Consider the following 21,720-nt stretch of genomic DNA (forward strand, 5'->3'; position numbering starts at 1 on the left):
AAGTTCAGACTGCCCCAGGACTGTGGTGCAGAGGAATTATTGAGTCTGTCATCTGTACATCTGTTATTGAGTCTGTCATCTGTTTGGTACAGCTACAGACTCCAACAGATAGTTAGGACTGCAGAAAAAACAATTGTAACCAGACTGCCTTCCATAGAAGATCTGTATATTGCACAAGTCAGGAGGGCTGAGAAAATATTTTCAGACCCCTCACATTCAGGGCATAAACTGTTTCATCTCTCCTCCGGACGCTGCTACAGGGCATTGCATGTCAAAGCAACTAGATATGGACAGTTTCTTCCCTTGTGCTATAACTCACCTAATTCTCACGGTATTGTCTTATGTCTAAGTATAGTTACCCATGTTGTATGGCTGTAGTATTATCTTTCCCATATTGTTTATTACCCCCTTATTGTTATCATTATTGTGGTTATTACTCTGTTGCTTTGCATGCACACTGAGCTTTGCACAGGAGACAAATTCCTTGTGTGTCTAATCCACTTAGTGAATAAAAGTATTATATCCAACTAAAACAACAAAACTTACCAGTCATGCAGGATTAAACAATAGCTCCCAAGTTGCCCTTATTACACATGTGACTGGTGAATTTGCTTTATTTGGCCCAGTAGAAAGTGGGTGGTCTGAATATATTGTTTTTTCCCAGAACAGGTAGCTGAACCTGTTTGAATTATTGCTTTGATTTGACTGGCTGGAAAATGTGTGGTCTAGCTGTTCTGCCTTTTAAAAAAATCTTTATTCTTATTATGTTTGTTTGAATATTTTATTTGTTACCAAATTCATTCTGATCTGGAATGATAAAAACATCATGAAATTAAATTCTTTATTCGTCACCTATGAACAATGACAACAAGGAATTAGGTGGGCAGCCACAAATACCCCCTCCATCAAACACAGGTTATATACATTATAATTAGCCCCCTTACCAAGGCACCCATTTCCGTCCTCACATCATTTTTATAAGAAATTTCCTTCCTTCCCTTCCAGGGCCTCTAGGTTTTCTGAGAATATTTGCCTAAGGAGAAGCTATCCTTGGAACGTATACTTTATGTCACTTTGCTGGATAAGCTACTTTCAAGGTGTGTTAACCATGAAATGTTCTAGTTTCTCAGTTCTTTTATGTCCGCACAATATGAAATGCAAAGTGCGGGGGGGGGGAACGACATTCTCTGAATTTCAGACCAGCAGCCTCTTATTCTTAGCCTCCTATCCCTATCGTTTTTTCACTTTCAGGGTTGGAAGTCATAATGTTAATAAGAATAAACCAATAATGGATTGTTAAAAATAAATAAACCACGCCTCAAGGCATGTGGCAAACAAAATGAGCGTGCTCATCTAAAGAAAACCTCTGTTTTGTTTTGACTTGGTAATAAGCTAGTATGCTAGCGCTAATCCTCATAACTCTCACTTTCTAGCTCTCTAACTGGCTAATAAAAGCAAATCTCCCAGTTACAAAATACTCCAATGACCAGAAAGCCTTGCGGGCCGGAGGCGGAAGAAATCTTTCATTGGCCCAATAAGTTACTAAGATTGACGCGATTGGGCTCTTTCCTCTCTTTCACAGGGCAGTGGCGGAAGTGCGGAGTACGGTGGCCGTAATTGGCCTGGGAAAACCTGTGTGTTCCGGAGTAAATGCCTGGTCTGCTAAGCTGCTCTTGCCACTCGGCTTCTTGTTTCGGTTTTGCCCACGGAGAGAGATGGGGAGCCAGATTTCGAGTCTCCGCGGAGGCGGCTGGCCATGAAAGGCGGGCAGTCGGCAGGGAGCAGCTCCAGCACCTGCCATTGCACAGGAACAGCTTGGCGCGGGGGGGCTGTCCGCCTGGGTGAGTCCAGGGTCGGCTTGGGACCCTTTTCTCTCCTTTCCCGATGCTGCTGCCTCCCTGCCTCAGAACCCCTCAAAGTGTGTTGGGCGATCTGCGCGCCCTGACCGCTACTCTCCTATCTGTGCGGAATTTCTTTAACGGTGGCGCTGACAGAAAGACCCTCTGCGTATGCTCAAGAGTCCCTTCCCTAAAACTAAGCGCATATTAAGCGGTTAAGCTGCTGCTCTTGGATGATGTTCCGGGCCTGAGGCTCCTCGTCCTCTTGCTTCCCCGCACCGTGCTTCCAGATTCCGACTCACGAGCAGGCAAAATTCTGACGTGCTCCAGCTTGTCTCGGCAGACACATGGGTCTCTCTCTTGTGTTCTTTATCATAGTTAGCTGGTTTATTGTTTTCTAAGAAGTATTCCCATGCAACCGTTGTCCCGTATGGCTCATAATTCTGGCTTGTCATGATATGCAAACACAGCCATACTATGTGAACACAGCCACTAGGCTCAGTAAGGATTTGGAAATGTCTTCCTGATCCAAACATATCAAATCTCTACCTACGGTAGAAGTTTATATTGGCTCCACTGATGTTTTGACATTTCCCTCCCACTCTTAGGGCTTAATTCTCAGCCTGTAAACCTTAATACTCCCTTCTTTTTCTGCTTTGAGGACCTCAGATGTGGCTTCTGAAACTTGCTGGGATCTTCCTAACCAACCTGCAGTCTTCAGATTCTGTTGTCATGGCTCTTCTGGAATCCACTGTGCTCTCCTTCATACACTTCTAGGTATTGCCTTTATGACAAATACCTGATGCTGACCATGCATGGTAAGCAAGCTGGGTTTGAAATTTCTGTAGGATTTATGGACATGGGCATAAATTTTGCACTGGTTGCATGTTTCATAAGGCAAGAAATCATGTGGGACAGATGCTTTTAGTTTAGTATCTAGAGTAGTCATATATAATGTATGCACGTGCTATGTAAAGAAAGGAGAAGTTGTCTCCTTTTTTCGTAATGATCACATGAGAAGCAATTCTTTAAAGACAAGGCCATAATTCAGCTTTTCTATATGAATTATCAGTAATGTTAGAAATTATTTTGTATATATGATCTCTGCTTGTACAAGTTAAGTTTAATTCCTTGTTGATAATGCCCCAGTTTTTGCTATCAAATGAACCACCTCATTCTACCAGTAAATGATCACTAGGAAAAAGGATAAATTCTGGACTGATAGTTTTCTCTAACAAACCTGACTGTGAATGTGAAACCAGTTTTTAGGACTATCCCAGGCATTTCTCTGTTTGCTCCTACAGTTTTCATTCCAATATCTCTTTCTTCTGGAACACATCAGATATTTATTTCCTACTACTGTTCCTTTCCTGCTCCAGAGTTTTGAGAATATAATATTCTTTTTCAAGATTTATGCTTCATTTATGATCACCTGTAATTTTACTCTGACAAGTTTTATAGCAGTTTGTTTACTTTTGCTTTGGACAAAAGATTTTTCTCTTTTCTTGATTACTCTTAGCTTTCATTGCTGCATATGATAGCCATCTTCTCTCTTATTATACTGAAAACTCTTGTATTCTTCTTGGCTGGCTGTATGCTTGTTGCTAGCTTCGTGTTTTTGCACTATTCGAAATATTAGCAGAGAGGGATGACACATGGAATAGACAAACACAGCAGAACTTTTTGGTGATTGGTAGGAACTGCAAATGTAATTTGTATAAATACAAATAGGAAAATGCTCATATTACCATCTTTTGGTATTTGCACCTGTTCTTTAAGCAGAACCTTTCATTAAATCTTATTTGTCAGAGAATCTCGTCTCACAAGACAAAAGCTGAAAGTGTTGCACTGTATTCAAGTATTTCACATTATCAGTGTGTCTAATATTGCTATAGATCTGCAGACAAATTTCTGATGGTTAATTTTTATACAGTGGGTGAACAGATTCTGTTTCAGAGTCTGTGTTATATATATATGAAAATGTTAAAGGTTTCCTTTGTGGTGTGATATGGATGAGGACACTTGTGTATTTGTGTGCTTCTGTATATATGCCAGGAACATGGATGAAAGCAGCTACAAAAACACTGAAATCTTATAATTCAATAAGGATGTTGGCTTCTGAAAGGATATAGTAGTTGTGGGATCCTTGATGCTTTCTGAGTATGGCTGTTTTTTGCAGATGTTTCATTAGCCAAACTAGGTAACCTCATCACTATTAGATATAGTTATTTGTACTGAACATGGCTTGTTTTTTCTACTGTGAACGTTCATTTCTTCAGTGGAAATGCTTATTAGATCATAAGACTTGTGTAATATGTACGTATACATATTTTGCTCATAACAAGGACAGATTGTCTTGAGTCAACCAAGATGGCAGGAGCCACTCACAAGAAGAAAATTTCAATTAGCATTCCTCAGTTTCAATATGCTTGCACTTTCTTTACTTCACTGAGACAAAATTGGGGTCAGAAGATGTGCTCTGATGGTGCTCATCCCATTTCCCACATAATTCACCTAGTCTTCTGCAACTTGGTGCATAAGTATACACTGGAATTTTATCATTCCACCAGAAAGCTCACTCAGTAATTTTGTGACAGTTTTCTGAACTCAAACTTTATTGTGAGAATAAAATGACAGGCTATTTCCATTCTGTCTGGGAAACCTACAACAAATACAGAAAACACCAACTTGGCGGAAGCTAGCTAAGATCTTAAGTGCTGTTTGCTTTGTCTGGTTTTCCAGGTTATTACTTTTTCTACTTAAGTCTTTGTAGCACCATTGTTGTGACTGCTGTCAGAAAAAACATATTAGATATTTTTGCAGGCTTACAAATTAAAAAAAGATTAAAAAAACCAGAGTGAAAAAAACATTATATGCTTGCCAAAGTCTGAAGTGTAGCTGAAGTACTTCAGTTAGGACTACTGCTAGCAAAGCTACTAATATTTACTATGACAAACATGGTTCGTAAGAGATGACCTCTGAAGCTGAAGGTTGTTTTCAAAGTTGCCTGAAACAGTACAGTGTTCTGCTGCCTCAAGAAGAAAAGTAAATACAAAAATGTGCATAGAGTACAATCAGCTAGCACATGTAAAATAGTCAGGGTGTGTTGGTCTGCAAATTCCAAAACCTCTGGAGATCTTGGAAGGTAGGCGAATATTGCATTGCATGCACAAATTGGCTTTAGATGTTGCTTAAATGGAATTATTTTGTAAACTTCAATTTCAATCTTGTATGTATTTAGGAGATTTTTGCAGATTTTCAGACTTACGGCCACAATTGAGCCCAAAATTTCTGTTGCTAAGAGAGACATTTGTTAAGTGAATTTTGCCTATTTATGACCTTTCTTGCCACAGCTGTTAAGTGAATCACTGCAGTTATTAAATTAATAACATGGTTATTAAGTGAATCTGGCTTCCCCATTGAATTTGCTTGTCAGAAGGTCACAAAAGGTGATCGCATGATTCCAGGACACTGCAACTGTCATAAATATGAGACAGCTTAGTCAGCTGAATTTTTGATCATGTGACGAAGGGGATGCTGCAACAGTTGTATGAAAAAGTCAGAAGTTTCTTGTGCCATTGTAACTTCGAACAGTCACCAAATGAACTGTTATAAGTTGAGGATTACCTATATTTTCTCATATAGGGAAGAACATTTTTTTTTACTTTTGTAATAGATGGAGGTCATTGAAGTTTGTTCTCAAGTTGCAAAGCTAAATGGACAAAACAATTTTAAAAAGGAAAGTGGTTTTCTTGTTATTTAAGATTTTAGAAGCAATAGAAATAGATCCCTTAAGACAGGGGTGCCAAACTGCCGGCCCACAGGCTGGTTGCATCATACGTGGCTGCGCCCATCCCAGCTCTGGCAAAGCAAAAAAAGTCACGATATATCACGACATGTCACATGACACGGCAAGTTTGACACCAGTGCCTTAAGAGGTACAAATCTCTTATGAGTGCATCTCAGATAATGTCTTCTGGAATGCTTCAATTTTGAACTGCAAGTTTGAATTTGAGTGATAAGGGACAGTATACTAAAATATGCAAAAATATACATCAAGCATTCTATAGTTGGAATTGGATTTTTTTCTCTCTTAACATATTACCAATTCTGCAGGTTTGGGGGATGTTCTTTATGGGAAATAGTGACTCTTTTGTGATAGGATCTAGTGTGTGTGTGTGTGTGTATGTCTATTAAATACACTCACGTGAGCTGGTACACAAAAAAATAACCTCCAAAATATTCAGTCACAAACAATTTTTTGTATTATAATGATTGATGTACAGTTTATATAGGAATAAAGAGTATTAAAAACGTTACTAAAATGGAAGCATCTTTCTTGCACATATGAAGTATTAGATAGAGGATGCTTGTGTAAAAAATTCCTGCCCCAGGAAAATTAATTAGAAAAGGACCTGTCTATTAATATAGTATCTCTAAATATACTGTACCATATATAATGGGATATATTTATGATATTATTTACATACTGCCCCTTTCCCAAATTTTAGATGCTTTACAAATTACATTTCAATCCCAATCAAGATAAAATCTGAAACAAAAATGGCAGTTCAATGTCGTCACTAAAATTCAAGCCCAGTGCTGAACAAGATTCTTTTAATTCCCTCAAAAAGGAATTTAGGTCGCAGGATGTAGCTCTCAGACAGCTTAATTTTAAACTCTGTCAAGCTGGAGAGAAGTATTGATTAGTGTACCGCAGGGCTCCTTTCTATCCCTGTGATTAGAAAATATTTGTATCCAACACAAATGCAGGCAGATTGCAAACATTTAGAAGCTAATATCAAAGTTTGAAGGATCTTGATAAGAAAGATCAAGAAATCAGCAAGATGAATTTCAGCAGGAACAAATGCAAATTCCTGTAATTGGGTAAGACAGTCACAGACATGTGTATAGGATTGATGATAACAGCACGTGTGAAAAGGATTTTGATGGCTTGATAAATGAACGTGAACCAATATGGGGAGACTCCAAGATCGATAAGCAATGGTTTTGAAAATGAAGTTTTGTAAATGTCTGGCCATCGTATTTTGTGCTAGGTATTGGCTTAGGCATTTTTCAAAGAGACTCCATATAGAGCACATTGCATTAATCTTAATAAATTGTGCTCTAAAAGTGCATCATAGTTTCTGGGGCTTCCTTTGCCTATCATATGCCTATCATAACTATGCATTGCCTGTTCCGCAACATACAATAAGAGAAAGAACTTTTGGACATTACAGTATCTATGCTATAGCTTTTAAGCCATACAGAGAAGGATTTTTGATTTCTGTAGTGACCTCTTGAGCCATTCTGTCCTGGCACTTAAAAAGCAACTGTTTTATCTTTCTGCTTGATTCCTAATATTTCATCAAACTTTACTAACAAACACGACAGACAAAAAAAAAGTTACCTTCGACCCATTCTTGAAGTTATGACTGCAACGCTCCCGTAGTCACGTGATTGCATTTTGGGCACTTGGCAAAATTTTATTATCAGTAGAAAAGCAGGATACAAATGAACACAATGCTTCCCTTTTGTGTCCCTTATAACTTTGATTGTGCTCTCCTAAGACTGCTGATAAAGAGGGTTTCAGAAGGCTTCTTCTCACTCTTGATCTACTAGTATTGATTTCAGTCAGAGTTGGACTAGGAAGCAAATACGATTTTCTACCCGGTAGTCTTCCCTTCCTGTCCACTCATTCAGTGACTGTTCAACATTATGGTGTAGTTGCAGCCATTACACCATTCCTGTAATTAAATGATCATGACTGGCAGTTGACTTACAATTTGTTGCAGCATTCTGCAGTCATATGATGACATTTGTGATCTTCACTATCCATTTCCAGCAAGTAAAATCAAAGGGGAAGCTGGCAAGAGTTCACAAATTGTGATATCTGTGACCATTGTGACCACTGGGATTCACCTAATGACTGCAACTGGGACTGCTTAAGATACAGGAGGACCTGGACAGACTTGAACATTGAGCACTATCTAACAAAATGAAATTCAATGGTGAAAAAAGTAAGGTTCTACATTTAGGCAAGAAAAACCAAATGTACAGGTATAGTATAGGGGGTACCTTGCTCAATAGTAGTAACTGTGAGAGGGATCTTGGACAATCACTTAAATATGAGCCAGCAGTGTGCTGCAGTTGCCAAAAAAGCCAACACAGTGCTGGGTTGCATTAACAGAGGATAGAATCAAGATTACGTGAAGTATTAATACCACTTTACAATGCCTTGGTAAGGCCACACTTGGAATACTGCATCCAGTTTTGGTCACCATAATGTAAAAAAGATGCTGAGACTCTAGAAAGAGTACAGAAAAGAGCAACAAAGATGATTAGGGGACTGGAATGGTTGCTGGAATTGGGTATGTCTAGTTTAATGAAGAGAAAGACGAGGGGGGACATGATAGCAGTGTTCCAATATCTCAGGGGCTGCCACAAAGAAGAGGGAGTCAAGCTATTCTCCAAAGCGCATGAGGGCAGGACAAGAAGCAACGGATGGAAACTAATCAAGGTGAGAAGCAACCTAGAACTAAGGAGAAACTTCCTGATAATTAGAACAATTAACCAATGGAACAACCTGCGTCCAGAAGCGGTGAATGCTCCAACACTGGAAGTTTTTAAGAAGAGACTGGACAGCCATTTGTCCAAAATGGTGTAGGGTTCCTGCTTGAGCAGGGGGTTTGACTCGATGACCTCCAAGGTCCCTTCCAACTTTATTATTATTATTATTATTATTATTATTATTTGGCGTAGTCATGTGATTTAGGCAAGTTGCACCTTACAACTCTGTGTTGCTGAGTGACAAAGTTCCCAATCACCACTGATAAGAAAGAACTACCTGTGTTCCTGGATGCTAAAAGTAATAAGACTTGTCAGAGACATCTGGTTTTCTGGTGACCTCCATTTCTGCCTGTTTTCTTAACTGGGCAGCCTGTGGACATCAATTGTCACAAATCTTCTTGGAAAGTATCTTGAGTTCCTTTACTTGAAGAGATTTATAGTGTTAAAAACAGACAAAATGATAGATTGTATCTCAAGGAAGGAGACAATTTCTCCAGCAGAGACTTTAAATGAAAATGCTGAGCCCTACTTAAGCATTATGCAAGTACTTTTCTTGAGCCAAGTATGTTCCAATATGTCTTCTAAAAGGACCACTTTGTAATATTCTAGAATTGGTAACGTAATTTTTTTCTTGGTACTTATAGAAAAAATTACTATCTAAACAGAACAGAACTATTAACAGAATTATTATCTAAACAATTTATTTCTTAGACTATAAATTTTAAATACAATTGCAAACAAAGTATATTATTTATGCTATTTGGAAAGTAATTGGCTAAGACTTCTTCATTTTTTTTCTTCCAGTAATTTTGTCACTAGTCTTTAGATCCTGATTCCTCATTCACAACTGTGTCTGTAACCTGGAGGATTGAGTACCAAAGTGAAAATCCATTTATACCTGCTGCCTTCCAGATGTTTGGGTTCACAACTTTTGGAAATCCTTATCGTTGGCCTTACTGGCTGGGGCTGCTGGGATCTGATCTTCATTAGACATGTGGATTTTTGTAGAAGGTATATTTGTGGTGCTCAAAAGAAGGAGGAATAACAAGGCCATAATGTCAATAATTTCATCTATAAGAGACTCTTCCTATTCTGCTGTTAAATAGCGCTGGGATCTTCCTTGTATTATTTAGTTATAGAAATTTTGGGGAAATTAATGTAAAAATCAATTTGAAAAACCAAGAAGAAGTTATTTGAACCATTTCATGTTTTGCATTTACCTGAAATGAAGATGACTCTCAATGTAAGATAGTGCCTCTCTAGAAAAAAGATTATAGAGAAAGAAAATTTTCAGTCTCCATTGTCATATTTTCTAGAAATCTAAAATGAACCTTTTTTTATAGTTAGATTTCTCCCAATTGATCTGATTTAGCAAAGAAAGCTAAAAAAAAAAAAAAAGAAGTGCAGATTTTATAGCAAATATGGGTCCCCTGAATTTGAGTTGACTTTCTGTGGGCAACCCCTCCCTTTGTCAGATAGCACTAATGGTTGCTCACCACTGGAGATGCATTTGTTCCCAAAGTATTATGCATGATCTTGGATACAACCTTATCTCCTCTCTTTTGAATTTCAGTTCATTGCTATGGACAGTGCTATCACCTTGTGGCAGTTCCTTTTGCAACTTCTTCAGGAATCTCGGAATAAGGAGATTATCTGCTGGACCTCAAATGATGGAGAATTCAAACTTTTGCAAGCGGAAGAGGTGGCCCGCCTTTGGGGAATCCGTAAAAACAAGCCCAGCATGAACTATGACAAACTCAGTCGTGCACTTAGATATTATTATGTAAAGGTAACTTGGCCTTTTGTTTGCCTCAGATGTTTAACTTTCATTGCATTCCAGTGGCTCTAGAATTAGTGTTTTTCTCTCTCTGATTTCAATGGCATGGGAATGCCATGAGAGTTTATTGAGCTAAACTGGAAACAGATAAAGTTGCTTGCCCATCTGAGTAAATATATTTCTTTCACGAATTAGCAACAACCAGTACTACTGTTCTACCTAACCACTTGTTCTGTTTTGAAATAAGTTTATGTACCTCATTATTTGACATTTTGATTTATTCATTTGCATTCTCAGATTTTTAAAATATGTTAAAGGCTATTTTAACAATAAATATAAATAATATTTTATGCAGAATTTCCATGGAACATGTAAATGCATACAGTATGATTTACCCCCCCCCATGTTTTCTGGAAAATTCTCAGTATGTTCTTGTTCTGTCCCAGCCTACGAGAGTCCTTGGTATACACACAAGGAGAAACCCCTCTTCCAACAAGCAGGCAGAAACCGCAGGAAAAAACCAACCCCTTTTATTCTCACAGACTGAGTCAATGTCCAAGGCAAACAAACACAGTTCACAGAAACTTGATACTCAATACGAAGGGTTGCCTTTGGCAACTAGCATCTCCCACACCTTCTCTTTTATAATTCAGCCCAAGGTGTGGCTTCCTAATGCCTTTTCCTTTTCCTTTGGAGCCTCTCCATTGCCTTCCTCTGTTCTACTCACTTCTCTTGCCTGCGCCTTCGTGCATCCTGTTTCCCAACTGTTCTTCATCACTGTCCAACTCAGGCTCCCAGCACAGCTGTGTCTCAGCCTGAGCGTGAGTAGAGGGGCCAGGCTCCTCGTCCGACTGTAAGTCTTGGAGCTCCTCAGAGCCTTCCTCTGATTCTAATGTCCCTCCAGGTCCCTCCTCCTCATCTGATTCCTCAGACTCAGCTGCCGGATCCACAGGCTGGCGAGGAATCACAACAGTTCTGAAAAGCTTAAGCTGATGTGCTTATTAGAATTTAACCTGGAATAATGTTGACTTGACTATTAAATGCTGCTTGTAATTTTATGATACGTGGATTGTAGCACTTGACATGTTGCTATAGAATAACATGAATGCCATTGAATACTTTCTAGACACTTTGAAATGGTTGCAGTTTATACCGTTCTGAATATTTCAGATATACATTTCCTTTCAGCTACATGAAAATGTTATGTACAATCAACTTTTAATACTTGATGCTAAAATGCATTATTGATATTGATGGAAGTATTATGTCTGAGATCAAAATTGGCTTATATTATATTGCCTTCTGAATCAAAGAAATAAAATATGCAGTTGACTGAAACCATGTTTATTATGAACAAACTTTTTTTAAAGCTTTGCTATGTTTTTAAATTCATTATTAATTTTTTATTATTGATGGATTTGTTGGCATGTGGCTGGCCTCACAGTGAAACACGAAGATACATTCTTGTTTTCCCCAGTGCTATATGCTTCTAGATAAATGGATGTTGGGTACGTGTTCTGATTAGTATATGGATGTGTATCCACAAATCCCTTTCAAAACAAAAGTGAAGAAAGATATAAATTTGAATTAGAACTACTTAGGGATCCTATAGCTCATTGAGATAAGTGGGGCTTAATCAGTCACAATTCTCTCATCTTTAGTTAATCATACTGCCTCCTTGATTAGCTGAACTCTGTTTGGGACAAGTATTCAAAGAGGGAGTGCCTAATCTCTGTTTTATTTTTGATGTTTTCACAGAACATCATCAAAAAAGTTAATGGTCAAAAGTTTGTTTACAAGTTTGTATCTTACCCAGAGATTTTGAATCTGGATCCATTGGTTCTTGGCAAGATTGAGGGTGATGCTGAGGCACAAGCTGGCTTTGTTGATGGTAGCAACTCTACAAAGGACATTGAAACTTATGGGAAAGAGAAGCATCAAGCCAATGCGAAATCCTCTAATCGCAATGATTATATCCACTCAGGCCTATATTCTTCATTTACTTTGACCTCTCTTAATTCCTCCTCTTGTACAAAACTGTTTAAGCCAATTAAGATGGAGAATTCAGCTGAGAAGCTGACAGAGAAAAGAACTACTCAGGATTCAACACCTTCAGTCATAAAATTTGTAACCATGTCCTCCAAAAGGCCTTCTATATCTCCCCTTGCCTCAGCTACTCAACTGACCTCTACTATCCCAGCTGCCTCTATCATATCTTCAGGTTCAGATGAAAGCCTCCAGGCCTTGGAATCTCTAGCAGCATCTAAAGGTGCAGCCACCGAAAGTTCAGCATCTTTGCCAAGCTTGACCTCTAATTTTAATTCCACGTCTCCTACAACCTCCACATCTCCTAGTCTCCAGGTTTCACCCAAATCTCCTTTGCCACCACTAAGTTCTAATTCTGATCTGGTTATAGACACAGAAGCTGAGTCTGTAGTTTGTCAGCAGTTGGAGCACTCTCAGAATCAAGCCTTGGAGGTTAAAGAGATGGGTTCCTCCATGTTTGAAAAGAATCTTCGTCATAGCAGAACTAGAAAGCCCAAAGGACTGGAGATTACTCCCACTCTGGTTATTACTGGCAGTGACCCCAGTCCACTGGGAATACTGAGTCCTTCTCTACCAACTGCTTCTCTTACACCAGCACTTTTTTCACAGGTAATTCTGTCTTTTATTTGGGATCCAAATTCTGTACATGGACTGGTAATAGAATAGAAATTTGCCTGCTAATTCTGGGGATATTTAAGTTTGGGAATAAAAGTAGGAATTTAAGAGGTTGGCTATCTAGCTAAGGTTATCATTGAACAGAAAACTGACAAAATCTGTTTAGTATATATTATTAGTCTGTGCTTGATGGAGTTGATGCAGAACGTTGTGGGTTTTTAAATTTTACTTTTCTTAAGAGACCTAAGCTTCCTAGATATTTTATAATTATTGCTAGTAAGGATAAAAGAGACAGTTTGGCTAGAAACTGGGAGACAGAATTCTAGTCCTGCGTTGGATATGAAATGACTTTAGACCAGTCACTTGCTCTCGGCCCTTGGAAGGAAGTAATGGTAAACCATTTCTCAAACCACTTGACCGGGTAGTCTCTGAAAACTGGACACGATTGAATGGAAGAGTAAAAAAAAACAAAAATACTAACATTTCACTATTTAATCATGTTTACCTATTAGGAGTTGCTACCTTCTCTCCCTTTTAAGGAGAAATTTCTTCAACTGTTAAAGACCATATTTAATTATTATGACTACAGCAACATTATGTGCAGCATAATTTTACTTAATGTAAAATTTTAAAAATCTATTTCTAGATGGTTTCGTATTCTAAATTAAGCAAGAACCCTGATGTACTTATAGCTATAGTTAATTTTGCTGCACATATAAAAATTGATAGTAATGAATAAGCAACTTGAAATGTAATGAAGAATAGAGAGTTGATGGAGAATAGGTGACGCAATAGAATGAGTTAACTATTATTAAATACTTTGGATTAAATCCTAAAACAGCAACCTTGAATAATGTCAACCCACTTATTAGGGATGAACCCGCCACCAAGCAGTAAAGTTCCAGAAAATAGTTGATCAAAATGAAAACAAAAGTAGTAACAAACTTGAGCTGCTGCTTTAGATTCATGGAATTCAGTGAACATATCAGAATATGACCACTTGTCTTATAAGTAATTAAAAAATAATGTGAATTCTATCTCTGTTTTATGACTATTTGTGCAGAACATTTTGTTACATAGGTTATCTGCTTAATTTTTGTCCCATTAAGTTTCCTTGGACAGGAAATAAAGTAATTTAAAGCTGTTAGATTTCCCCTCCATCTCATCATACCTGTTTAGGATCTGACACTTAAATGGAGAAAATCTCTGTTCATCTCCTTCTCTTGCTGTATCTGGAAGAGGAAGATAGTTAACCAAATTGTCTTCCAGTTTTTGTGGCGTGCCATTATTCTTAGTGCCTAGACTAGACACTAGACACTTAATAAAGGATAGAAAGTTGAACTATTTCGACTTTCTACTTTTATTAACTGTCATATTGGTGTCTGATCCCAGACTAGTGATGTTAAAACATGTCTTGCCTTAGTGATATTAGATGCTTGTTAGTCATTTTGAACTTATTGAGCATTTCCAAATGATTAGTTTTATCCTATTGTTCTGTATGTCCCACAGACACCTATTTTACTGACACCAAGCCCCTTGCTCTCCAGTATCCATTTTTGGAGTACTCTCAGTCCAGTTGCTCCTCTCAGTCCAGCAAGATTACAAGGTGCTAATTCTCTTTTTCAGGTAAGTTTCAGATCATGTCAGCAAACAAAGTCAATGTAGCAGATATTTCCTAAATAGTCACATAAGAGTCAACCCTTTTCTTCATTAGGGCAAGATTATGCAACTTTAAGCCAAGGGCTAGACTTGGCCTTTATGCTCTGGGAGAAGGCTGCACTTCAAAAAAGGTCAAGAAGGTGACAAAGGGGTGAGCAAGAATAGGATAATTACTTTTCATTTAACTACAAGTAATCATATTACTTATCACATTTTAACCATTTATTATATTAAGAACTGCAGTTGACAGCTATATTCAGAGATGATCTTAGAAGATTTGACAGGTTTAGCAGCAAAGCTCCCTTTAAATCACTCATATTTCCTATCTGTTTGCAGCTGCTAAGCTTAGCAGTTTAGCAAAATAATTCAGTCCTCTACAACCTAGTTCCTTCAGATAAATTGGGACTCCAACTCCTATATTCCCAGGGACGGTTGTTGTTTTAATAATATTTGTGTAAATTAAAGGTTGAGGAAGTCTAAAATAATACATTCTATGATAAGTAAATGAATTAGTTTACAACCTGAGTGAAAGGACAGTTAAAACAAAAGCTTGAGGGTGCCTTGAATTGAGCCCACTCTTCTGATCACTGTGACCAGGGCAGCAAAACAAAAGTGAATAACTGTTGCCTTTCAATAGTTGTTTTTTGAGTTAACCTTGCTACCACCTCTGGAATTTTCAGCTGATGCCCCATTCAAGTACTAATTTAATCTTCACTGTGGAACCCTATGAGTTCAGTGTTAACTTCTTCAGAATTGTTAAAAGCTTGTTAAATTTGAAGAACAAAAAGGAAGAGGCAGAGCATGTATCTCACCCAAAGCTTCATCCTCCAAATGTAGATGGTGACTCTGACTCTGCATTGAGGGCTTTTTAATCTGTAGGGCTTTCTAATCTTCACACATACAGTATAAGGATCTTAATTTTTCAGTGTTACAAGAAAGTTGGCCTCTTAATGTGGAAAATATTATGAGGATAGGAATAGGTGTGATTGTTAAGCTTATTTGTGCTTTTGTTCCACTTATTAAGGTTTTCCCCCAAAATAAATGTGCTTATCTGTATCAGGGGCTCCATGTTGATCAGGGATGAGCATTCTGCTTTGGGGCAGGGACTCATTTGAAATTTTAAGAGGAGGTATAGTCAAGAAAATGGCTGCCATAGCAGACTTCCCTGTTCATGAAATAACTACAAGGACAGCATGAACAAAAGGTAAAATAACCTTATAGGTTGATCATCCCTGTGAGGATTTTGTAAAGCCCAAAGAACTTCTAGTCAATAAATAAGATAGTGTGATGCCTTACTATGCAATAAAATTATACAGTACTGCATCTTGGTCACACCTATCCTGGTAATCAGTCCCATGAAGCCATATGGTAGCATCATTATCCTAGAATCAGACTCTTGGAACAGACATGCTATCTGGGGTTTGGGAGTTGACATCCACACACCTTAAAATTGTTGAGGTTGAGAAACATTGTTTTAGGCAAATGAGTCCATCCTCCTGATTATGGAATTAGAAGAGGAAAGTTAAAAATGGTTGCATCATTTTTGCTTGAATTTGAAGGGAATTCAATATTTCTGCAAAAATAATCAAAATGCAGAAGAAAATCAATAACCATAAAGACACCCTGCATTTTAAGATTTTACTGTATCATGCTAGAAGAAATGACTTGGTAACTTGGGCGCTTCTCTTTTGAAGCCATTTTGATGAAATCATTTCATATGAATAAATAGCTGGGTAGCTTCCCTCTTGAAAAATGAATATGAAATTGTTACTTTGTCTTAAGCTGAAGAAATTAAAGCCTGTGGGTGTTTTGTTGGTAACAAAAGCAAACCAGTGGAAAAGCTAATTGAAAATACAGAAATTACCTTATAGACAACTGTAGCATTAAATTTCTGTTTCTGTTTTATAGTTTCCATCAGTGCTGAATACTCATGGACCATTTACTCTGTCGGGAATAGATGGGCCTTCCACTCCTGGCCCCTTCTCCCCAGATTTACAGAAGATTTAATGTACAACCTTTTGAAAATGGACAGCTTGGATTAAATAGAGGAAGAGATTTTATTAAAAATGGTGCAATCCAGGTTTTAAGAGACAATTTTTAATTCCATAGAATCAATTTAAAGTGACTTGGTTTTTGCTATTCTCAGTTTAGATGCCTTTGCAAAATTCTCTTTTAAGACATAGGAGAATTCATAAGGAAGTGCCTTGACTGTGGAGATTCTTCTCTAGAGTTTCTCTCCCCCCTGTTCCGTACTGCTTCTTTTGAATGAAGAAGTCTATTTTTAATAAAGAAAACACTTTTGTATTATAATTAAGTCTTAGACAGAACAGCCAACTGATATCAGATGGGGTTTTTTTTTTTTACTGATAACCATTCATTCCTTTGCTTTTTGTTTTTTTATGTCAAAATATTAATTCATGGAAGCTGGCATTCCAAGAAATATTTGGAAAGTGAATAAAAAGATTTATTTTTTACAGTAAATTCCAATGACCTTAAAAAGCTTTAGCATTGCAACTTACAGTAGTGTAGAAGAGAATTGAGCAAAATTTTAAGAATGGTTGCTAAGGGTAAGAAAGCTCTTTTTTCTTTGGCAAAAATGTCAGTTCATCCCTCATATACTATGGTATTTTGTATGTTTGAATGATTTAGTTATGCGTAGATCATGGATTGAGTTGCTTTGATCTTCCCAAAATATTTAAAGGTGTTAATATTTGATAAGCCAAGTCAAGAAAAACAAAAGCAAATCCCTTATTGTATAATTAACAATTTAGCAGGTTGAGTTAATTATAGAACCTTGCAGTGGATATGTGGTGGCACTGGATTAATAAGCATTTATTTGACATGCAGTGGGTTATTGTTGTCTTGCTTTTTGTTAATGTTGTACGTAGGTGTGACATTTGGGAAGTGAACATTTATTGTTTATTCTTTTCCCCTCTCAAAGAAGGAAAGAGACATACCTTCTCTTGGCCTCCTACATATCTAGGTGTTTTAAATATAAGTGGATTGAAGTTTTGAATGTTCAAGCCTTTAAAATTAGAAATGTGACATTATTAGAAAGTACTCTGACTAGTTAAGTGTTTGAGACTGGAGGGAGAAAGAAAAAGTGGCACATGCTGTTTGTAATTTGAAAGGAGTAAAATGTCTTTTTAGCCTGTACTTAATCTTGTAGGAAGATATTCATTGGATAACAACTTCAGCATGATGGTAGTTGAGACTTCTTTGTAAACATATGGTAACATAATGATGCCTTGCTAAAGTGGGAGACTTATTTGGGGGACTAGAAATTGAAAGTAAAAGATCTAACATCACTAATAGTAGTTGTCTCTCAGTTGAATTGCAAGAAGATTCACTCTTTCTGCATATTAATTATATTCAGGCCCTATTATATTTAAAAAAAACACTTTAGATCTTGTTGCTTCAATAGCTTATTAGAAAGTTGAAGTAGATATCAGTAAAGCGTTTTAATCCTTTTTTCTGTATCGAGGTGGGCTTGGTTTGAAAAGGGCTAATAACCTGTGGGTTTTTATTCATATACTTATTCAGGCATTCTGAACAGACCTCATAAGTTGGTTAGTATGCAAGAGTGCCTCAAGGTATCCGACTAAAGTAGGAGACTTGCTGATTTGTCTACATTAAACTGTAATTGGTTCCCTTGTTCAGGCAGGGATTCGAAAGGCCCAATCCTGTCTCTTGTTGAACCTAATTGAACATATATGGATCTCTTTCAGTATAGATATGTAAAATATTGATGGCAGGTAACAAAAGAGAGCCAGTTTGGTTTAGAGGTTAGAAATTTAGAAAGCAGGAGTGTCACCTTATCCATGAAAGCCAGCTGAGTGACCTTGGGCCAGTCACTGTCTTTTGTTCCAACTTACTTCAGAGGTTTGTTGCTGTGGGGACTGCATGGACGGCAACACGCCAGGCTCCCTGTCCTCCACTATCTCCTGGATTCCACCCAAACTCACACCCATTGCGTTGATGACACTGTCACATCCTCTGCCGATCCCTTCTTCTTTTGCCTTCAATCTTTCCCAATATCAGAGTCCTCTCTTCTCATTTGGTGGCCAAAGCATTTGAGGTTCAGCTTCAAAAGGCGGGATACAAATACACATAAATAAAAATAAATTAAAAACTAGATGTCTTGCATTCTTACGTTGCACAGCAGGCAGTATCCAGTTCAGAGCAGCATTTAAGGGCAGCCATTCTAGACTGGCTGCTGACAGCATATGTATTAGATAGGAAAGGTTTTAAAAATGAAATTTTGCTATAACTAGCATTGGAGAGTAATGGTGGTTAAAATATTTGCTGCTCATCTCCTTTGCCACTCAGACGACAGAAAGGACTGCAGATTCCAACTGAATCTTAGGGAAAAAAATAACTGATGGACTTAGAGCAGCCATTTGCATGGGTGCTTTTACTAAAATTCCTGCACTGTAGAGAAGATTTGATGGCCTAAAATCAGTGTTCCTCAAACTTGGCAACTTTAAGTATATGGACATGAATTCCTAGAATTTCTCAGCCAGTGCTGGTTGGGAAATTCTTGGAGTTGAAGTTCACACATTTGAAAGTTGCCAAGGTTGAGAAACATTGGCCTGAATAGCTTCTGCCTTCTTTAGGAGGTGGTGTGTGTCTCCCTTTTTCAGTATTGTGCTTTCCTATATGGTACAAGAAGCAACTGCTAATAATACATGTATTTAGATTTGCAAGTGAACCAGAACTTAGATCATCCTGAAAACAGTTTTGTTTATCCTAGTTTCATTAGTCTAATAGGCTCAGAAAAAATGCTCTGCTATAAACCACTGGCCCTCTTATACCAAGATCCAGGTATAGGTTTCCATTTTTACTGAGTTAATAGAACTGTTCTTTGGTTTTACGGAAATTTATGTGAGAGAAATTTTGAATTTCTCCTTGCTTCATCATTAATAAATAATTTTCCTCTTATTTTCTATTTAAGAATGCATTTTGGGAGCCAGAACTGGAGGTGGCCACTATATTTGATATGGAAGATAACAGTCTTTAGGCATTACATAGTGACATTACCTCAAAAAGCTTCCCTGTAATAAAAAAAAATCCCCATTGCTAACTTGTCTGTCATTTATTTAGACAGATATTTTATACTGGTCTATTTCCTGGCTGGTTGACCTACTATTTTCTTTTTAATTTTACATGCTTACATTTTGAATATAATTTTTGTCCTATTGCAGCTATTCACCTCCTAGGTACTTCATTACTATTTTCTAAAAACCCATTTAATAAACTCTAACCATCGAGGATGGAGGAAATGCAGATTGAGAGAGAGAGACAGTAAAGGGTTAACCTCCATTTTACACCCCAGATACTACAGATGATTTTTATTTCCAGATACCAGATCTAGATTTTATTTTGCTTTTCATGTATGTTTTCTTTAATTGTGTTAGATAATAAACATTTTCATGCTTTCAGCTGCTAGATCATGTTAACATACACATTAGTCAGATGGTATCTTACTTTGATACGATTACTGATTAAAAAATATTGGGTACTTTATTGAGTTTTCTTAATGCCATATTTTTATTATCTGATGATTAGAGAAATCAACAATCTATATTTATCTTTATAATATTATGTTATGTTAGCATGAATTGATATGCATTGATTTTTATTTAATCAGTGTTTAAACAAATGTTGTGTCTCCTAAATAATTCATTACATATATAGAGAGAGTTACTCTTTTATTGCATTTTTATATGTGAACACATACAGTATAAACAATCATTCATTCAAAAGAGCTCAATATTCTGTCCAGATTATACTGGTTAGAGCTGTATATGCCATCAAAGCTAAATTGGTTCAGCATCATTTATTTTCATTCTGTTGAAAAAGATCTGAATGGATTGGCTCAAAATAAGATTTCTGTGTAATGACAAACTTCCAAAGTTGTATAGCTAGTGCATTCTTCAGTGTGAGCATTAATCTGGAATCCTTTTACAAAGCTTTCTAGAAAAAAAAAACCCTGTGGATCACACCAAAAATCTTACTAGTTCATGATCAGTCACATGCTACTAGGAAGGCCAAAAAGACAGCTTGAAGGTAATATAAGCATGAGGGGAGGAATTGGGAGGCAGGTTCACTAAGTATGCCGCTTTGAGCTCTTGAAAGAAATGTGGAGTATAAATAGATTTCATTGTGGTTCTCAATTAATACTCAGTTATCCTTGTCCCGATTTCTTGTCCTAATTTTACTATATTCCATTTCAAAGCATTTTAAAGTCTGATATAGAACAAATTCTTTTATATTACTTATACACTACATTAATAACTGGAAAATTTATTTTCAAACTGTCTTCATATCTGGTTTTATTTTTTTTTCTTTAAATAAAATTTGCGTTTAGTATGCTGTGAGTAATTAGAAGGGAAAAAATAACGAAGTTTTCCAATAGATCCTTTAAGCTGCAATATTTTGTCTTTGGTACTGCTTTAACTATAGTTGATATTTGGTCTCTCTCTCTGTTCAGCTGCACAGAATTTTAAATACTATAAATATTAGAATAAAAAATACTAAAGCTTATATGGGAAAACCTCTTCTTCTAAATCCATGTAACAATGCAGTGTTTGTATTTTTAATGCAGTTACCAAATGACATGTACACATAGTAGTCTTGAGAATATTTTTTTATATCGTCTATATTCACAGTTGACATATTCATGCAAGTTGTAAGAATATACAAAAGAAATCTAGGTGGTGGTGGAGTGGAAGAAATTAGACTAAGCCTTGATGTATATGTTGATATAACAAACATTTTTTAGAAATGAAAGCTGTCACAATTAAATATTGTTAAAGAAATGCTTTTAGTGCTTCACAAATACTTCTGCCAGAATGCTGATTAAGCTAGTACAATGGTGGCGAACCTATGGCACGGGTGCCAGAGGCGGCACTCAGAGCCCTCTCTGTGGGCACGCGCGCCATTGTCCCAGTCCTAGGCCTTCAGCTGGGTTTTATAAAACCTTTTCGCTTTAGGCCTCCGCTGCTGTGTGCAAAAAAAAAAGAGGTTAAATCAATCAGTCAATTTCAACTTCTCGCGGAAAAAAAAAGATCTTGCAAAGTTGGAATTGAACTTTTTAGTCCCACCCAGTCCCACCCAGTCTGCCGTTACCACCGCAACCACGCCCAGCCAATGGGCCACATCCAGCCAATGGGCCACACCCACTCGGCACCCAACGATACCTAAGTGGATTTT

General features: G+C 37.2%; 1 protein-coding gene across 3 annotated transcripts; it reads left to right on the forward strand.

The window, feature by feature from the left end:
- Positions 1-1,594: 1,594 nt before the first annotated feature.
- ELK4 (ETS transcription factor ELK4) lies at positions 1,595-21,502 on the forward strand. Of its 3 annotated transcripts, XR_005556109.1 has the most exons (8): positions 1,595-1,841; positions 2,508-2,656; positions 9,213-9,419; positions 9,982-10,197; positions 11,944-12,840; positions 14,356-14,472; positions 14,561-14,656; positions 16,414-21,502. XR_005556109.1 is itself a non-coding variant. In XM_039338151.1 (7 exons), the coding sequence occupies exons 4-7, from the start codon at positions 9,991-9,993 to the stop codon at positions 16,510-16,512; spliced, it is 1,320 nt and encodes a 439-aa protein (XP_039194085.1). In that variant the 5' UTR covers positions 1,595-1,841; positions 2,500-2,656; positions 9,213-9,419; positions 9,982-9,990; the 3' UTR covers positions 16,513-21,502. The 3 variants fall into 3 exon arrangements, 2 of the variants coding, with proteins under 2 accessions (XP_039194085.1, XP_039194084.1); XM_039338151.1 differs by lacking the exon at positions 14,561-14,656 and having other exon boundaries at positions 2,500-2,656; XM_039338150.1 differs by lacking the exon at positions 14,561-14,656.
- The last annotated feature ends 218 nt before the right edge of the window (positions 21,503-21,720 follow it).

Source organism: Crotalus tigris, unplaced genomic scaffold, assembly GCF_016545835.1.
Source record: "Crotalus tigris isolate CLP2741 ecotype Arizona unplaced genomic scaffold, ASM1654583v1 scf7180000017692.518282, whole genome shotgun sequence".
In the NCBI taxonomy this organism is placed as follows: Eukaryota; Metazoa; Chordata; class Lepidosauria; order Squamata; family Viperidae; genus Crotalus; species Crotalus tigris.